This window comes from Anneissia japonica, unplaced genomic scaffold (assembly GCF_011630105.1).
Source record: "Anneissia japonica isolate Jap-2015-1 unplaced genomic scaffold, ASM1163010v1 scaffold1537_len634075_cov158, whole genome shotgun sequence".
Taxonomy (NCBI): Eukaryota; Metazoa; Echinodermata; class Crinoidea; order Comatulida; family Comatulidae; genus Anneissia; species Anneissia japonica.
In genome coordinates this window covers 447,536-467,747 of record NW_022723531.1, presented here as the reverse complement: position 1 = coordinate 467,747, position 20,212 = coordinate 447,536, and the positions used below count along the sequence as shown (strand labels likewise).

At 33.5% G+C, this 20,212-nt stretch overlaps 1 protein-coding gene across 1 annotated transcript; it reads right to left on the bottom strand.

Annotated features, from left to right (window-relative positions):
- Nucleotides 1–372: 372 nt before the first annotated feature.
- Nucleotides 373–17,484, bottom strand: LOC117112249 (transmembrane protein 185A-like). The gene is made up of 7 exons (XM_033255320.1): nt 17,231–17,484; nt 12,801–12,977; nt 5,917–6,124; nt 5,367–5,450; nt 4,156–4,323; nt 3,043–3,166; nt 373–996 (listed from the first exon to the last, which is right to left on the bottom strand). Exons 1-7 carry the CDS (start codon nt 17,266–17,268, stop codon nt 776–778), a joined length of 1,020 nt encoding a protein of 339 aa, XP_033111211.1. The 5' UTR covers nt 17,269–17,484; the 3' UTR covers nt 373–775.
- Between the last annotated feature and the right edge of the window lie 2,728 nt (nt 17,485–20,212).

Genomic DNA, 20,212 nt, shown 5'->3' with positions numbered 1-20,212 from the left:
CGCTAGCGCACATGAACCACTTACTCAGCAAGTGACCTCTACACGCTAGCGCACATGAACCACTCAGCAAGTGACCTCTACACGCTAGCGCACGTGAACCACTCATTCAGCAAGTGACCTCTACACGCTAGCGCACTGGAACCACTCACTCAGCAAGTGACCTCTACACGCTAGCGCACGTGAACCACTCACTCAGCAAGTGACCTCTCGTCTGCTATGAGCTAACAGTTACTCACACTCAGTCAACTAAAACAATTGGATTGGCCAATCGTAAAATACGTATTTAACCAGCACACCCTGGCTAGAGATGGGGCTAGCCAGAGATACATATTTAAATTTGCAACTATAATACATAACATAACTTTCCACAAGTACATTTAAAACATTACTAATTTTCAGTTTTATAAATAAAAACTTCTTTTTTTTTATTTCTCTAGTTACTGTTTCTTTAGTTTTCTGGGCTCAGACTTTAGTATTGTATGACTGATAAATTGAATAAAATGAAATAAAATTGTTAGCAGCCTATATGGGCCTTGACAAGCTGGGAACTACTAATGGAACTTCCCTGAGGACAGGCTTCAGGTACAATCATAACATGTTGTTTCCTCTACAACCCATCGCTTGAGTCCTAGGACGAACCTATGAGTGTTTTTCAGCAGGGTTATCTTGAAACAAAACATCACAATCTTGTCGATCCAAATGATCAACTCATTTCAGCCCTCGTTTATACACAAAGACATATTGCATTATTACAAAATTCCACACTAAGAAATCGTTAATCAGGCATATCAATGGTTGTCACGGGAGCGACCAATTTCCCAGAGGTCGTGTTTATAACCATGGGATTCGGATTTGGGATGGAGCGAACCGGTATCTGCTCCGTCTCAGGTGGAACATCCACGGGATGGAGGGTATATGTTATATTGCCGTATTCTTGCAGACATGGACACACTTCCAGTAAAAACGAGCAGAAATCCATGCGAATTCCAAACCACCCTGTGAATTAAAAAAAAAAGTGCATTATGGAATAAAAAATATTAAAACATTTATAATTAATAATAATATGCAAGTCAAAACATTTTTTTTTTTGCAATGTAAACAGTTTACTTTGAGTTATATAGAATAAACAGATTGTATTCAATATATCAATTATATCGTTATTTCTGCACATGTGCAAATAATACAAAAAGTGGAGAAGAAAGTTCAACTGTTAAATCTGATGGCTTGTTTTCAATGGGGTCCTTCTAGTGGTGAATTGGGCGGTACACTTGGAGACAATCTACTTTTTTCTGAAGAGTGTATTGCCTTCTTTAATGTGCGCAGCATGTAATATGTTGGGAGTTCTGATCGTTAGATTGGAAGTTGGAGACCGACACTCGTCGTATTGCTTGTCTTCTTCAGCAAAGCACTTCACTTACGTTTGCCTCTCTCCACCCAAGAGTATAAATGGGTACCTGATAGGATGATGTGGCGTTGCAAGTATTAGTCTGTGTCGGCATTAAATTGCAAGCACGACTAGGAATACTCCCCAGGAGGTTGTACTTCGTACTGGTTTGATTATGGATCCGATAACCAGGGTAATAATAACAACATCGCCAACGCCTTGTATGCCTTGGCAAAAGGTGCGGTATAATTCTCTATATTATTATTATTATGGGTTGTATTGCAATATCGGACAAACTGCTTTATAGAGGCCTCGTCCTAAAGACAGTACGCTTCTGTAACTAGCACTTCAGCCGTCAGCTGAAACACACGAAGGAGAGCAGTGGATGGAATTGAACCGGTGACCACAGACCTAGCTGAAATTACTTCCACGGTTCAGCGCACACACTGTGGCTGCCGCCAGTCTAGCTACTCAGCTAAGCTGCTCTCACCAGCCCATCATAGTGAAAATGAAGCAAGCCTAGAAATGAGTGTCATACCAGAACAATCAAAAGTTAACTAGCTGTTATGCAATATTCTTGTTTTCAGTTTAATACAATATCTTCGCACACTTCAAATAGAATTTACTGTACTTTCCAAGAATTTTGGCACAAACAAATTACTATGAAAGTGAGACATGGTTTAATATAAAACCACTGGTTTTACTTTCTTGGGCATGAACATGAGTGGGCTTATTTCGATCCTACGGTATTATCAATATAAATTACATCGATAATTGTCTGAATTCTGGTTAAAATTGACGAATACTGTTACAGATTTTGCCATGTTTCATGAAGTAGCATGTTGATATCAAATATCTGTGCCATAGATTACTATAAAGTACTGTGACCTTTGATTCACTGCTCAGTACATTACTATAACTAGAATATAATTATCAATTGGAGAGGTCAGACAATTGCAGCTGTTTTTTTTTTCTATCAAAATAGACATTTAATAATCCACTGTACCATTAATGCTAGATTATTCCGATTCTTGGGTGAAGGGGGTGAGGGGGATAATAAAGTTCTCATGTAGTGCTTTAATATTTATGTTTTCAAGTAATAAGGCACAATTACATATCCAATACTAAATGTATGCCAAAAATTCATAACCAAAAAATGTTTGGAAATTTAAGTTTGCTTGTTTACAAACTTTTGACAAATTTTATGACCATTGCAATGGTTCCAATTGCTTAGGCACCAATAACATTACTGTAGGTCTTCATTGAGAGAGAGGAGACAAGGGGAAAACAAAACTATTATCATAAATGTACTGTTATATTTCTACAGAATCTCTCAAGGTGGGGAAAGTCATGGTTGACTGCATTCCTAGCAGACATCAATACTGTATGTTGCAGATACGCAACATCGTCAATATGGCTTCTGAAACCTGCCAAAACTGATACAATATTCTTCAATTTCAACCAGAAATCAAACAGTTACTGCTATCAAAATGAATTTTATAGATTTTAAATTACGAATCCACTCTTGTAATTTTTTGAAAGCTTTTTTTATCCATGTGGTCTCATGTGGTGCCGTTAAGTAAGACAGCAAAAAACGCTTCAGGGGTTTCAAATCTCCCGAAAACTTGGGACCCTTGCGCTTTCTAGTTAATACTTACATTGATTATTCCCTCGCTGTCCAAATGAGGTTGGTAGTAAAACCAGTAAAGATAAATATAGAGGGCAGAATATAGCTGGAAGTGGGTAATCGTTTATTCCCTCTAATCTATTCACTAAAAGAATCTGTAGGGAAAAAGAGCAAATTATTAAATATGGGTGTGTTTCTGCTGAATAACTCCATAAAAACCTGTGAATTTTATAAACGGTGAAATTCCTTCTGAACACGTTTCTAGTGAAAAGTGCAACTAAAAAACACGGTAATGCGAGCATTGGCAGGTGGGCGGAGCTTAAATGACGGTCACCAACGGAAGTTGAGGCTGACCTTACTTCTTGCGAGCTACAGCGCATGCTGCGAAAGAAGTAAACGACACACCACGAAAGTATGAAAAAAGTATGGTATAATCTTCAAGAATGTCATCCTATTGGTTTAATTTTTTTCTTCGCCCCGAATTTCCCCCGGACGAGCAATCAAACCAATGAAGAGGTCAATCTAGCTCACCGATGGGTCATGACTAACACGGTATTGCATTGCAGCTGAAAAGTTTTCCACAAAACACGTGTTTCCTGAACGCGAAACCCTATAACGAATATGTGTAAAAACACGCATTTTTAGAACGCATTCCTAACCGTGTTTTTGTTTTGTGGCCTGTTTCTACTTGTGAAAAAACATGTTTTTTAATAACTGTTCAAAAACACATGTTTTTTTGCTCAGCAGAAACAGGCCGTATGAAGGTAAAAATTAATTCACTCTGTTGTTGGCCTGGGTATATTTAGTCACAGTGGATCAGTGTCTAATTTGGTCATTTGGCCAAAGCCTGGCACTGACTGCGTCGTACAATGGTCATATGGCGAAACCAACTGCACTCGTTTTGAGCAGTTGATGACACGACATCATCTGCTGATTGTCGGTTGCAGTATATACACAGATCATCATTAAAAAGATCTGTTGTGTGCACAATGTGGCCTCGCATTCTCCATAGAATAGTGTCCGCCAACAACCGTCGAACGCAATGGGCGCATGGCTTAGGAATCCAGGAGACCCTTCAATGTGGTATGAATAAATACAGGAATATCTGATTCTAACTTCATGTTATAAAAAAATTAAAACGTACTTCAAAAGTTAACAGAGGTACAACTAGAACGGCTCGGGCAAACGCTGTCATTACGTGCGCCCGCCTCTGCTCTGGCATTGTCTCCGTTGCTCGGAAGATAAGGATTGACCAAATGATGTCTACCATACAGAGTAGTCCCATTATAATCCAAATAGGAATAAAGACAATCTGCAAAGACAATAACAATAATGTGAACACAGGTGCATATATATAACAGCGAGATTTATAAGATATTATAACACACCTTAATACAGTGGATCCCTGACATTTGATTGGTGGATTTAATGCCACATGACACTGGGTATTTACACCATTTAATTTTTTTTAAATTTCTTTGTGCATTTTATTTCTATTTCCATATATTTTTGTTCCACTCATTTTTGTATTAATAATAATAATAATAATAATAATTCTGGATTTATATAGCGCCTCACGTTGACACAACCTTGAGGCGCTTAACAACAACAGAGAAGAAAAAACCAAAATAAATGCAAATGTACCAAAAAAAATTATTATCAAATATTTGGTTTTAGTTTAGTTTAATTAAGTTCAAATGATTGGTTAGATGATTATCAATAAATGTTATTATTACAATGCTTTGGTAATTGGAATCATTTCAAGGCCTGTTACTTGAATACCTTATTGTATCGTACTTGTATTGTATACCGTGACCATGTTATTCCCATTTTTAGCACAATACTAATTTGCGCCGGCTTCCAGCAGACATTCCCCTCCACCCTCTAAGAGGATCGCAGCCTTTCGGTTGAGAATAGACAACGTGGTTGCCTAAATGCTTAAAATCTAGTTTTTGGATACTTACCGCCCAACTCCAATTGATAAAAGCATCAAGCTTCAATGCAATAAAAATAAACTGGAGAATATTAATTGCACACATTGTTTCAAACTGAAAGAGAGAAAAACATGATGGAATGTTATTAGGTTGACAACAATAAAATTCTATGCCCAAGTTTATGCTAAAATAGTAGGATCATAATTATTAGTAATAATACTGAAAATTTCTTGTGCAGCGGTATCCACCTTTATAGACGCTTTATGCCGCATTGACACAACAGTGTGAACTTCACAACCTTAACATTCTGAAAATAATGGATGGTCTCTAATTGCATTCACAAGCCACTGACGATTACCACCATCCCTTATTTTCATCAATTAAATGGGTGTACAAAACATTCCCTTTTGTGGATACTTACCGCCCAACTCCAATTGATAAAAGCATCAAGCTTCAATGCAATAAAAATAAACTGGAGAATATTAATTGCACACATTGTTTCAAACTGAAAGAGAGAAAAACATGATGGAATGTTATTAGGTTGACAACAATAAAATTCTATGCCCAAGTTTATGCTAAAATAGTAGGATCATAATAATTGTAAAAATGTCAACATTTCTGAGTAAACCTAATACTGAATAAATGTTATACCTGTTAGAATATACTTATTTTCGAGTACTATAGGTTTAATTCTATTTTCATTTTATATCAACAAAAATCTCCTGGAAAAACCGGTGTGTTTATGTAGATAGTATCTGTTAGAAAAAGGTTATGGCCTGAATACTTAATAAACATGACTGTGGGAGAAGCAATAAACTTGGTTTTATTACTGTCATAAATATATAGGCAATAATGGTCTCTCTGCACTTACAATACAGATTGCTCAGTACTATTGTATTACAAAGTTGATGAGTTTTGGAATACATTTTTCAAACGTTAGTAATACTGTAGATAAGATTAATGTTTCTTACCTCAAGCCCTCTGTCGTGCTTGAAGCCCCAGACGCATGCTGCGATAGAGATGGGGGCCGTCATAAACAGCGGCATAAAAACCACCAACCATACGTTATGCATATTCTCAAGATTGTCGCAGACGAGAACCTCAAATATGAACACAAGCGAGTGAAGCGCTACGCTGATGATGATCGCTTTCATATCCACATATCCTTCGCCTTCAATTCTAAAAAAAAAAAAATTACCCATTAATTTCCTGGTTCTTAAATATTTAAATGTATAGCTGTCTTTCAACCAGAGGTGGCACTAATCGTCGGAAACAGCTGGACTCCCAACCCTCAGGGAGAAAAACCACAATTCATCAGGAAGAATAAAAAATGTATATGTATTTTTCACATATTAGTAGACCACAAAACCAATTAAATAAGCTATTGAAACCCCTAAAATTGTCATTCTTTTTTTCCGGTTTGCCACACTGGATTTGACGGTAGAGGGTGCATGAGAGTCAACACCATGGTTGGGGCTAAGGTGAGAACATTTTGAGAATATGTTCCCCTAAGTGCCGGGAAATTACACTTTGTACTTCAAAATCTTACCAGTACTACAGTATGTTCATAATTATAAAAATAATATCAACAATACAATACAACAATAGTTTTTCTTCTTTGAAAAAAACAGTCCATTTTTGGTAGATACCACTAGTAATGTGGTAGATACAGGTAGTTTAACTTTATAATAATAATAATAATAATAATAATAATAATAATAATAATAATAATAATAATAATAATAATAATAATAACAACAATAGCTTAACTTTAAACGCTATAAAAACTACATTGCCTAAACTAGATACATCGTAGCCTGATATAAACAATCTAAGCAAGGCTACGCGAAGCGAACCTACGAAGCAAAAGCATGTTGTTTATTTGTATGTGCAGAAAGACTGCTGTAGCTTACTGGAATAAACAATGTATTGTTTGATAATTTGTGAATGGCAAACACGAGTTTAGAACGTTTACTACAGTACCTCATTAATACAGAAGGTAGTGTTTGGTAGTGAATAAATAGATCTTCCTAGTTACTTAACGTGGTAAAACTACCAAGTTTGACAACTGCAAAGGCATGTATCCTCAAACAGAATATTAAGATATGGGATGAGAATGTATATTCTACTACAAATAAAAAGTTGCATTAAAGTTGGGTAATTGCTTTGACTATGTACAAGTGTAAACATAACAAATGCAATACACAGCAATATAGGAAGCAATGAAAGAGTATGATATACAGTAATTCTTTCCCATTAATTTTTAATAACGTTGCTGTATATAATTATACCGTTTGTTTCGAGCACAAATTTACTTTAATAATTATTTTAAACTATGCCATTTGTCAGAAAGCGCCATTACATTGCAACAGTTTCGCTCTGCCTCTATCGATGAATGTATACATGTACAGTAATTCAATTAAGTGTTTATTAAATTTAATTTCCTGATGTAGGAATCATAATACAGTATATACTGTACAATCCAAGAATGAAAATAAAGGTAGGCCTACAGTATCATCATTTTAACAAGAAAAAGTTCTAATATAAAGAAACTAATATTTAAAAAAGGGGACATTCACAATTATCAACATTTTAACAAAAAAAGTAATTTTTTTCAGTATCCCATTTCTTTCTGAAACTGTATACATAAAAATACCATTCTCATTCAACTAATATACTGTAATCAACATTTTTCATGCATAAAAAAATTTCATGCAAAAAAAGTGTACAAATTAGGTACTGTTTATGAACACTTGTGAAATTGTTAATCAAATTGTGAATGACCACTAAATAAGCTTAGCTTTTTAATACAAAGAGCATACTTTTTTGACTTTTATAAAATTTAAAATATTGGTAAAAATAAGAAAATAAGTTCAACATAGGAGTGGACATGTACAATAGCTTGGTTGTTAGGATGACTGCCTTCCAATCCCAGGGTTCTGGGTTCGAATCCAGTGATTTAAACCCAGGATAATTTTCCATGACAAAAAAACATCTTCACATCATCTTAGTTTATAAATCATCCTCATTTACTTAAGAGGGTCCTCTATAAAAAAAATATGGCATGTTTTAAAAAAATCTATACTTGATATTACAAAAAGAGAAATATCAGCACCTCTCTAAACTTCTTTGTTTAGTGATAATTATCATCGATGTAATACTTTGAAATATGATTTCTAGAAAAACCTTGCAATGCTTGGTAATTCATTTTTCTCTTTAATAATAATCATAATTTCAGTGAATTGTTGAAAATTACTATTACCGTATTATCAAAAATGATCTACCAGGCATGAGATTGTGATCCCACTCCTTACATCAATTATATACTACATAAGTTATATATAATGGATGGCTGGCAGGTGAATAAATTAGCCAATAGGATTTTAAAAAGTTTACCGCTAACTGGGAATTCCCAGATTCGGCCCAAGCACTCTTGATAATAATCAGCTGCCCTGGATGAATGCTTATCTGTCAATCAATATGTGATTTCCAGCAGCAAACAAATACAGGTCTCCCTCTAATTAAAGACCACCTCCAAATAAGGACCACTTTTCTGTGGCCCCAATGAACAACTGTCTTGTATTATTCTGATTTAAATAAAAATGAAATAAATACCAATACGTCAATCACTCAATTAAAAAAAAAATATATCAAGGAACTCTTAAAAAACACTTAGTTCTCTGCAATTATTACTACTGTACTTGGATTCGTCTATAGAAGATGGTTATATACTGTAATGCTGAAATTAATCAATTCAATATTACATTTCTCCCTCCAATTAAGGACCGCTTTGAGACCAGGGCTTCCATGTTCGTTAGCAGTTTTGGTTTAGAATAATAAAGATAAAAGGGGGGAACATGTTAATTATAAGACCACAGAAAAGTGGCCTTTAATTTAAAGCATACTTTAATTTGAGGGATACTTTATCATTTAGTCATTATAATTTTTCAAAACATCGCTATCACTATTTAAAAAAAAGTCTCTTATAAAAGGGACCATTATTATCCATACAGTATTTCCCTACTATTTAATATTGTACAAATATATGTATCGTAAATAAAATATTTAATAAAAAGGGCAAAAGCATTTTATTTAATTGTGCTGCACAAAAAGTACATACAGCTGTAGTGTAGACTTAAAAGTGTTTGGCTAGCTGAGTTTTTTTTTTTTTTTTTCAAAAGACAGCAAGGGTGGGAATTTCCAAATGTCTGAGTTATTGTTTAGAAGCACAATAGAAGATGGTTCTACTTCCAGGTCCCTAGTTTAAAGTCCAAATTGAAGTTGAAAATGCCTAATTGGAACCTGCATTGATAGCTTTTTTTTATTATTAATAGTTAATCTTGGCTGATGATTATGAAAGTAATGTTCAATCAATGTTTTAATCAATTACTGTACTGTTATTTTATTTTATTTTTTATTTATTTAATTCTCAACCAACACAGATAAGAACCTCCACTAACAGGTTGGAGTTATTTTAGTTATTAAGAATACTGTACTGTATGTAAAATTGTATTCTCAAAGAATAACAGACAATAACAATGATAATATTAACAGATAATTTTCCTATTATACAGTATCATTTTTAATAAAGTAACTTGCACAATTCTCACACACACACACACACACACGATTTTAAATTTATTTTTAAGCAAAACAAATACTGTACCAGTTAGAAATATTGATTTTGACAAAGTGTAAATTAATAGACTGTTGATTATGCCCAATAAAAAAAATTATTAGTTTATCACCCCCGCGCGCATGTATTCTACGATAATGGAAAAAAAAAAATTGTTAATTTTATTTATTGATTCTTTTCATTAATTTTATTAAATAGTTAGTAGATATTGTTTGCATTATCAAAATCATGTTCTACTTTGAATATTACTGTACCAGCAAACTAGCCAAGGGTGATATTTGGCAATAGCAAAATAAAAAATTAAAAAAAAGCCTCCCTCCCTCATCACTTTTCCTGCCCAAATAGGGTTTAGGGTGATAAACTAATAATATTTTTTATAGGGCCTTATGCTACTACTTGTAGGCCTAAACTAGGATTTGAAATGTTTTCCCCCCCCCCCCCCTTTTGTGGGGATTTCACCCACCTTTATTTCTTTTATTTAATTTTTTTTTTTTTGTCATCAAAGACATAAGCATAATAAGAACACGAAAAGTTAAAATTCAAGTTCACTGAAAATGGGATCAGTCCGCTGTGGCTGACTAGATATTACAACTTTTATTTTCTAAATAATTTAATATTTTCTTATTTAGGGGACATAATGTCAAAAATGTAAACATTCAAAATTAATTAATATCCTATATACGTACTTATACATATGTGCATATGCACATACTTACAGTACACGTATATGATTATGTATACATTCACAAAAACAATCGTGCATAGAAATATATATAGTACATGCATCATCATCCTCAAAAACACATACAATTTGTTTATTTATTTTATTCTATTTTATATACAGTATTTATTTATTTTATTTATTTTTTGCTTTTACAGGGATAATACAACACATATACAGGTTTTGAAATGTTTCTTCTTATAAAGTTTATTTACAAGAAATAATATTTAATAATTTACAGTACTATAAATGTACTGTACTAGGTAATGGTTCCTGTGACTCTTCTTGTACCATTTTCACATTTTCACAGCTTTGACTTTGGATTGATGTAAGGTTTTATACCATAATAAAAAAAAATATTATCATTATCTGATACTTCCTAGGATGTTGTTATGGTGGGCAGGACTACCCAGCCTTGAAGTTTTTCATGGCTCTCCACCCACTCTTAATTAACCCCCTTAAACCATCCTTCAAATACACTCTCATTATATTTCGATATTATTATCACCCCACCCTTCTTATATTGTATATTAATACCCAACCTTAGTTTTCCAAAGTTACATCACTGTACTTCCATATAAAGTATTCAGAAAGATGTGACAAAAAAGTATTTTAATACTTAACAGGGGCGGATACAGGATTTAGCAAAAGGGGAGGGGGCGCCAAAGTAAAGATGGACGACCAGCCAAGGTGCGAAGCACTGAGGGGGGTGGATTTGGGAGGGGTGCCCCTCCCAAAATAGGAAGATTTTTTGAAATGGTACGCCCTTAAAAGCTCTTACAGGGCATCTTTTACAACAAAGAAAGGCATCTATTATTTAGAAGCGATATGCCTACTTTTACTCTGTCACACACCAGGCAAGTTGATATGTGAAGTGCATATAGCCAGCACATGGGCGATATGCGCTAAATAAGACCAACATGTTATTATACATATATAATAAATATAGTATGAAAGATCAGTTAGATTTTTACTAGTTTTTAGATATCGGTACTACATTTCACTCAGAGAGTGGATTTATGAAAAGCATTCTTAGGGGATATCTGGAGGCATACATGTCAATAATTTTGTCATAATCAAGGTTGATTTCCCTGTGAATGTATACTGTAGGAGGATAAGTGCATTGAACCGGTCTTCTGATATCACACTACGTAATACATTCTTTAGAATTGAATCAACGGTTCTATGGAATTGAGTTTCCGTTCAATTATCTCTAATAACATCCTTTTGTGATAAAAGATGTGTCGCAAGATCTCCCCCACACCCAAAAATTCTCCCCTGGTTAATCTGTGTTAAGGATGAAAAACAATTCACTCCCACATAAAGCAATAAAGGGAAGTTACTACAATCCAACAGAGGCTGGATTAACCACACAGCTAGACTACCGCACAGCATGCTTCAAAAATGACTGTTGAGTTGGGAATTTCCAGATTTTCGCTATAATGTTATTAAACTATTAACTGATTTCTGTCAAGGCTTTTCCTTGACACTTGCGATCCCATCACTTATCTTAAGTTGTGTTTTGCCATGAATCTGGATTTCTGCATAATTCCATGAAGTTGTATTGTTTTTAGAATTCCAAAACATAGGATAATGGAATAACTCTTAATTCTTTTTTACAGTTTAAGAGAGTTATAAACACTTTCAGAACTGGAAGTATTTCATTATTTTTTTTCCATTATCCAATATAAAAATCAGGGTACACATTTTTGCTAAAGAACTTTTTTTGTGCATTACCTGTATTACTGTAAGTAAATCTGGTCTTATTTTATAAAACTGATTGATGATATTTTATAAAAATACATTGCATAATTAATTTTGAGGGTTGGGGAGCCACGGTATTATAAAAATGATAGTGTATTTAAAAAATGTTTACCTATAATTTTACAGCAAAAATGATAGAATAATTACACTGTAATAATAGGTTGATTTATAAGGAGCAAATAAACAAGTAAATAAAAGGTAAGATGATACAATAAAATGTACTTCCAGTGACTGAAAGTGTTTCATTATTTTTCCCTACCATCCAATATAAAAACCAGGGTACACAATTTTTTTTCAAATCACTAATTTCTATGCTCAAGTTAAGGCCCTATAAAAAATATTATTTAGTTTATCACCCTATCTGGGCAGGAAAAGTGATGAGGGAGGGAGGCTTTTTCTTTTTATTTTTTATTTTGCTAAAGCCAAATATCACCTTTGGGTTGTTTGCTGGTGCATTGATATTCAAAGTAAAACATAATTTTTGATAATGCAAACAATATTTACTAACTTAATAAAATAAATGGAAAAAATTAATAAATAAAATTGTAAAAAAAATTTTTTCAAACAATTTTTTTTTCCAGTACCAAAAAAGACATGTGCACGGGGGTGATAAACTAATAATTTTTTATTGGGCCTAATAACTTACCTGTAAATGTTTAAACTGTAAAATAAGCAAGCAAATTTCAAATATTTTTTTGTCATGAACATATTAATTTTAATTACTGTATACTTACCGATATTCCGGATGTTTCCACCACACAAAACCACCAATAATGGCACCGGAAAAGACTAGGAGCTTCCAAATCCATAATGGAAGGAATACAAGCCACCAGCTACAGTTGATGTAGCTATCTGCTTTCAGGGCAAACAATATGGAAAACAGCAATAGAGATGAATAGATCAAGAAATTTCTGTAGTGGAACAAAACAGAATTTATTTTATAATTTTGATATATTAAATTTAATATAATTTTATGTGTGCGTTCTTCATATAATGTACAGGCTATAGTTAATATAAGAACTGTAAAATTATAATTAAGATATGGTCCAACAAACAATAATTTTGGTTTGGACGTAAATAATAATTTTGGTGGGAAATAAAAAAGAAACAATATACTGTTAACTACAGTTTAAAATATCAGTTTTATACTACAAAATGTCTGATACTGTTTAGGCATACTTATTAAATTCAACTATCTAAATACTGAAAATACATACTCATGGTACTACAGTACTACAGTATATGATTTATAATAAAAAGATAAATCTAGTACTAACAGTAATTGAAAAAATCTGTTAATTAAATGACATATGGTAGACACAAAAGCCCAAACAAGAAAAGAAACCTTAATACAAAAGAAATATTTACCTCAAACAAAAGAAATATGCTTCAAAAATTATAATAAGCATAATAATTGAAAACAAATTACAATTTACATAATTTTAATTCCAGGCAAATTATGAATGATGTTTAATTTAAACTGTACATTTAATTAACTTAAGCAGGGGTCCCAATTTGGAAGAAGTAATTTCCTTCAGCCCCAACATGGTTGAAGCTGAGGTAAGAAAATTTATGATTATAGCAACCCTAGATGTCTGAAAACTGCCCTCTCTCAGGCTTCAATTTGAATATAAATTTCTTTTTTACCCCAAATTTTTTATAATTTTGAAAAATTTAGGGGGGTCTGGGCCTGCTGCCTCCTCCCTTGAATCTGCCACTGATCTGGGTAATGAGCTTTCTTAATGCATTTTATTTTATTTTTTGGCACATACTGTAGTGACATTCATCGGCACTGACTTTCGTGAGCAAATTGATAAAAAGCATGCAGTACAAGAAACATGCAAAATTATGAATTTGCGCGGAGATGGGTTAATTTCCGGAAGATTCTTGCTTGCTTGTGGGGGCGCAGGAGGCACCCCCAATTTCCGTGAACCCTCCCGCGAGTTTCGGGAGACTTGGGACCCCTGACTTAAGTGAATTTGAAGAAAAAACACATGGTTTTATTCCTTTCACTGCGCATACCTGGTAGTACCGGGTAGAAAAAAATGTTGGTGAATTGTGTGTCCCAGGTAGTACAGGGTATTTGAAAATAATCTTTTAAAAACAGTAGTTTTTTTTTTTCTATGAACTAGCGATTATTTCCACGTGGAAAATCAAGTTTACCAGTGGTATAGGCTGTAAAATATCTAAAACGTTATGGCTTTAGTGACTATGGTCATGTCAACAGGAATTCCATGGACAAGACCGATGATTTGCTCGACTTGGAGCCCAAGCTACAGTATAGATTCTACAGTAGCGGTGAATCTGACGATGATGCAGCTGATTTTTTGGCAGTCAAGCAGTTTCATTTCATGAAAAACAATCATTGTTGTTGAAATTTTACAAACTGAATTATATGGGATATAAATGACTAATTGTTACAAAAAAATGTTACAGTGATGTTTTTAAAAATTCATGTTTTTTCACGATTCTAAAATGATGAAAATAATTCAAACTACTGTATGTATGTTTTTATTCATTTTACAGTATATGTATCTTCATCACTAACCAGTGAAAAACAAAAACAGCATTCCTTAATAATTTTTTGGAGAAAAAGTAGATTTTTTCACAAAATTTATGAAAAAAGGAAAATCCAACATGGTATGAAAATACCAAATTTCAATTTCCACCCCATAGGCCCACCTCTTTTCACATCTAAAAAGAATTTCAAAATAACCTCTTTTAATATTATTTTGGCATTTATATCAAAAACACCTTTTATACCTCAAAGAAAGGCCCAGCACAGGGAGGTGTATTTAACTGCAGCAGTGAAAGGGTTAAACATTGCCATACTCAATACATTAATTTCAAAGAATTTTATCTGGTGTCATTACATATGTAATTACAGATCAACTGGCTTTAGATAAATAAAGTAACATCTAAATATTTATGTATGTGTGAAGGAGTAAAGTGGATTACTGTACAGGCATTCTGCTTGCTTGTTGTTAGTGTTTACGCACACTTCTGTCAAGTTGGGAATTTCCAGTTTTTTTGATTTACGTCACTAATTTATTTGTAAGGTGACAACTGTAGGTCTATAGTATGATAAATTAATATTTGTATACCTGGGCATTGTATTTTATACATACAGTTGAACTTGCCCAAGTTGAATCTAAAATAGCATTTAAAAAGTTGTTCGACTTCCAAAAAAATTTGACCTACCGATCGTTAATAAATGGTAAACTCAACAATTTTTTAGCATGTAAAATAAGATCAACTTGGATATTATTCGAGTTAGACAAAGTCAACTTTTCAAATATAACTGTAATAATATTATCAATGAGTTTAAACATATTTTGTCGCCTAAGGAAGCTAGCTCAGGCTACCGAAAGCTTGTGTCTCAATAACTTTGTTTAGTTTAAACTTTAAAGATGGTGCTACTGTACGCATTTAATTTGTACTGTATTTTGTATATGTTGTGATATAAAAATAGAAACAGGTTAGTGATTCAGCTGTTTTTATTTGTTATTGTTAAGTTATTAGAATTCCTATTAGTATGAAAAATATCATATCTGTTATCTTTTGCCTTATTGCAATTTGCAGCTTATCTTTTCATTTTTTTTTATAGACAAATTTCTGAATTTATTATAAAAAAAAGTATTATAAAATATTTTTTAAAAATCTTTTTTAATTCTTGTTTTTTGTTGTTTCTTTTTTTTCAGATTAGCAGTTTAGAGATAATTTACTTTGGTGTCGGTCCCATTATTCTCTCTTGGCATACCGCTAACCATCTCAAATTTATACTTCATTATTTTGTCTTTTTTAATGTTTTCTGTATATGCCAAATTTATCGGTTCCAAATTTGTTGCTGTTTCTCCATTCATTTAATAAAGGAATTTAATGGTACAGTATTTAAATTCATACAGTATTTTCTTTGACATGTGTCAAATGGTATATATCTAGGGGATGCACGCTATTCCAAGAAAAAAGTTTGCTCCCCCAATCGATAATATTCAAAGCCAAAAATTTACGCTAGGCCTATCAATACCACAGTCTACGGTAGGCCTACAACTACATTAATGTGGTAGCAGTGTCAAAATGGCAAAGAACCAAAACGGCAATGACAATAATGGCAATGAACCAAAACGGCAATGACAAGTACCAAAACGGCAACATTTGACAAGTATCAAAACGGCTGACCAAAATGGAAAAGGAGCGAAATCAATGCCAAGACTAGCAAGCACCACCGGGCAAAATTTTTATAATTTTCTGAATCGTTTTGAAATCGTCCCGATAGGCAAATCATATACTGTATTGCCATGAGCACTTATTTTGCAGGGGTGGCTCCAGAATTTTTTAAATGGGGAGGGAAGCCACACAACAGACTTTTCAGAATAGGCAAGTAGCACATAAATATTGATTTGCATTGAAATTTTTCAGATTTAGTGACAAAACAGTGGGGGGGAGGGGTTACGTGTCCCCCTACTGGATCCGCCCCTGAATTGTTTAGTCTCATTCTGTCTGCATTTGAAAGTTTTATTTGTTTGAATGTTTATACTGCTTTTATATTGTTTCTGCCCAATCTTTTTATTATTGATTTGTATTATTATTATTACTATTATGATTATTATTATTATTATTGTTATAATTATCATTATAATTGACATTATTATTATTATTATTATTATTATTATTGATATCATTGCTGCTGCTGTTATTTAGCCTCATTTTTACCGTATTTCATCGTAGTACACTTTCGAGACATTGACTTTTATGACATAAATTGTTTAGCATTACCATTTTGGTTTATTGCTGTTGTGTCCAGAAACCACTACTGTACAACAGGCCTAGGCATAGCCTTAACTACCTGTCCTAGGCCTAGACAAATTGCCAATCTAGTCCTAAGGCCCTAGGCCTAGCTAGGCCTAGGCCCTTATTTATAGATAGACGAATTTATTTTAATTTAAAATCAATATTCAGCTAAAAACGAATGGGAGATTACTATAATTATTTCCTATATATTTAACAAAAATGAAAACCAATTTGAAACACATAGGCCTGTTACCATACTGTGCAGACTAGTAGTATAGGCCTAGTATTCGTAAATAGGCCTAGGCCTAGGCCTAGCACTAAAAAATTATACAGCACGCCGACAGCTTGATCTCTCTAGACTCTAGCAACTCACCCTGGGTTGAAATCTTGAAAGAGGTGTTTTAGATTCATCCTTAGTGAGCTAAGGCCTAGACTAGGCCTCGGATTTCTGTAGAAGGCTCGGAGATATTCGTTCACGAAGGAGTGCTGTAAAACACTGACAGGCTTTACTTAATCCATAGTACGTTTATACTTTCAACGAAATCGAAAAACATGCCTTTTACATTCGCTTCTCTGAAATGAACGTGCAATCAATAAACAAAATATAATCGCTTCACTGCACACGCACACACAACCGCCGACGTAGCCTTGAGGGCGGGCTTCAAATACACAATGAGGTTATTTTATTATTTTTCTGTAACAATTTATATGTCTACTTGGATTGGATGGGATTTTATTTCTAGTGAAATACTGTAACCCATAAAAGTTCCCAGATTTATTTCTAATGGGGTACTAATCTAGTTGTGAATAATGGCGATTTTTGTTTGCTCCCCAAACTTAGCCCTTTTTGTTACATTTAGGGTAAAACTGGATATCCAGATTCTATAGTTCATAAACAATGTTTAAAACTACTGTAGTAACATGGACCTCGCTCTGCCCCTTGAATATGGTTGCGAAGGTCACACCACTACGCACTACATGCATTTTGTGGGAAAACACATGTTTTACAAACGCGTAGTGTTCTGATTGGTCAGTCCAATAATTTTTGCTGTGCTTATTTGTATGACGTCACTCAGGTGGTGCTCCTCTAGCTGGAGCATTAAGTTTGTATTCTCCTGCCATGGCATCGGCTGTCAGAGCCTAGAGATTTAAGAATCAGCGATATTTCATATATGCCTCAGAAATATACATATAGGCCCTGGCAATATTATTGAACCCTACCCTCATTTTACCGATGTTCACAAGTAAATCAGTGGTAAGGGACACATATATAAAAAGTCATAAGAATGGAATCAAATTTATATTTAAAAAATATGGGTTTTTTTTTTTTTTTTTGTGCCATGCAAGAAATCTGAGCTTTTCAAGTGAAAAACAAGATGGAGAAACGACCGTTTGAAATAAAGATATATGTTGATTGAAAAAAAAATCATAATTTCCCCCAAAAGTGATGGGGGAGGGGCTGATTAACTAGGTGATAAACTAATAATTATTTTTATGGGGCCTTATAATATTTAAATCAAGTGTTAACTAAGTCTCTATGAGTTTTTGGGAGTGGAGCTGTTTTGGGTGGTCTGGGACACCACATGGAATTTTATTTTTCAAACTTTTAATGGGTGGTGTAGGCTGCATTCCAGTCCCTAAATGTTGTTTTAATCAGTGAAAACTATTAACGATTTTGCACCAATGGTGTTCAATATTACTGATTTACATACCTCAAAAAGGGTAAGGGTTATATGGGGGACACTACTGCAGTATTCATTTAACCAGAGTAGAGTCCTGTAGAATGTACAAGTTCCAGTGAACAGACACTGCTAGCTGTCCTACACGAACTTTTTCCGCTTGTGTAAGTACCGTACAAAAAAGAAATACTTAATACTATTCTTTTATATATTAATCCTTAGATGGGCACGCTACTGCATTATGGACACCGCTACTGCACGTGTTGTTATATTTTATATATTAATCCTTAGATGGGCACCGCTACTGCATTATGGGCACCACTACTGCAGGTGTTGTTATATGTTATACATTAATTCTTAGATGGGCACCGCTACTGAATTATGGGCACCACTACTGCAGGTGTTGTTATATGTTATACATTAATCCTTAGATGGGCACCGTCTACTGAATTATGGGCACCGCTACTGCTAGGTGTTGTTATATTTTATTAATCCTTAGATGGGCATCGCTACTGAATTATGGGTACCGCTACTACAGGTGTTGTTATATTTTATATATTAAATCCTTAGATGGGCATCGCTACTGCGATGTTGTTATATGTTATACATTATTCCTTAGATGGGCACCGCTACTGCATTATCGGCACCACTAATGCAGGTGTTGTTATATGTTATCACACTATGTAACTGTTTTATTATGAAATTTTTGTTTTCTTTTTTTTTTTTTTTTATTGTTTTTTGTTTTTTGTTGTTTTTTTTTTTCAGCTTTAGCTATGTATCTTTATTTTATTTATTTTTTTAAATATTTCACTTTTGATGTTAAAATTGGGTTTTTTTTCTGTCTTTTGTGATTGTAAATTTTGTCTTTTTATCGAATTGTATATTGTAGGCCTATGAGGGGGTAGCGCAGCTGACTTTAAAAAGTTTTAGTGATTTGTTTGCTTAAGCTTCCCCCGACCTTGTTGGTTTAATAAATAAACTTTTAATAAAGTTAATAAATTTATTTCGTTAATTTTCAATAAATTTGTTCTTTTCTCATCAATGTCTGTTTCCTATTATTGTATTTGAGTCGTTGTAAATCGTGATAAACAAAAGTAGAAACATAGACAACCAAACTTAACTACTCCTATGGTTATAGTTTTATTTACTATTAAACAACATGTAAAAAGAATATTTCTAATATTTTGTATCGAACTTGATTAGAATTATTTGGTTCGAAGCCTCATTTCTTGCGGGGTCCTTCACGTGGTGAATTTGGTAGCACCATAGAGAAAATAGAACATGTTCTATGTTCTATTTTCTCTATGGTAGCACATTGTCCTAATGAATGAATGCGTGCATGGTCCACACGGTTGTCTCTTTCACGTTATCACGCCATACAACATCATGCATAATGTATTAGGTGTTACGCCTCACCGAATATCATGAATATTAACTAAAATGCGGTTAGCGCTACCGATAGATCCGGATACTAGGGCTCTAGTGTGAACCCAACCTTAAAGTGTAATTCCTTAAACTACAGTACATTCATACATACAATAAAATTAATAAATAAATATAGAAACATGTATACTGTATTAGTATCCAAATTCAGTTTTTACTGCTAAGCAATGGGACCGCAAATAATCAAATAGATTACAAAAATAGAAACCTTAACTGTATATGTAATATATATA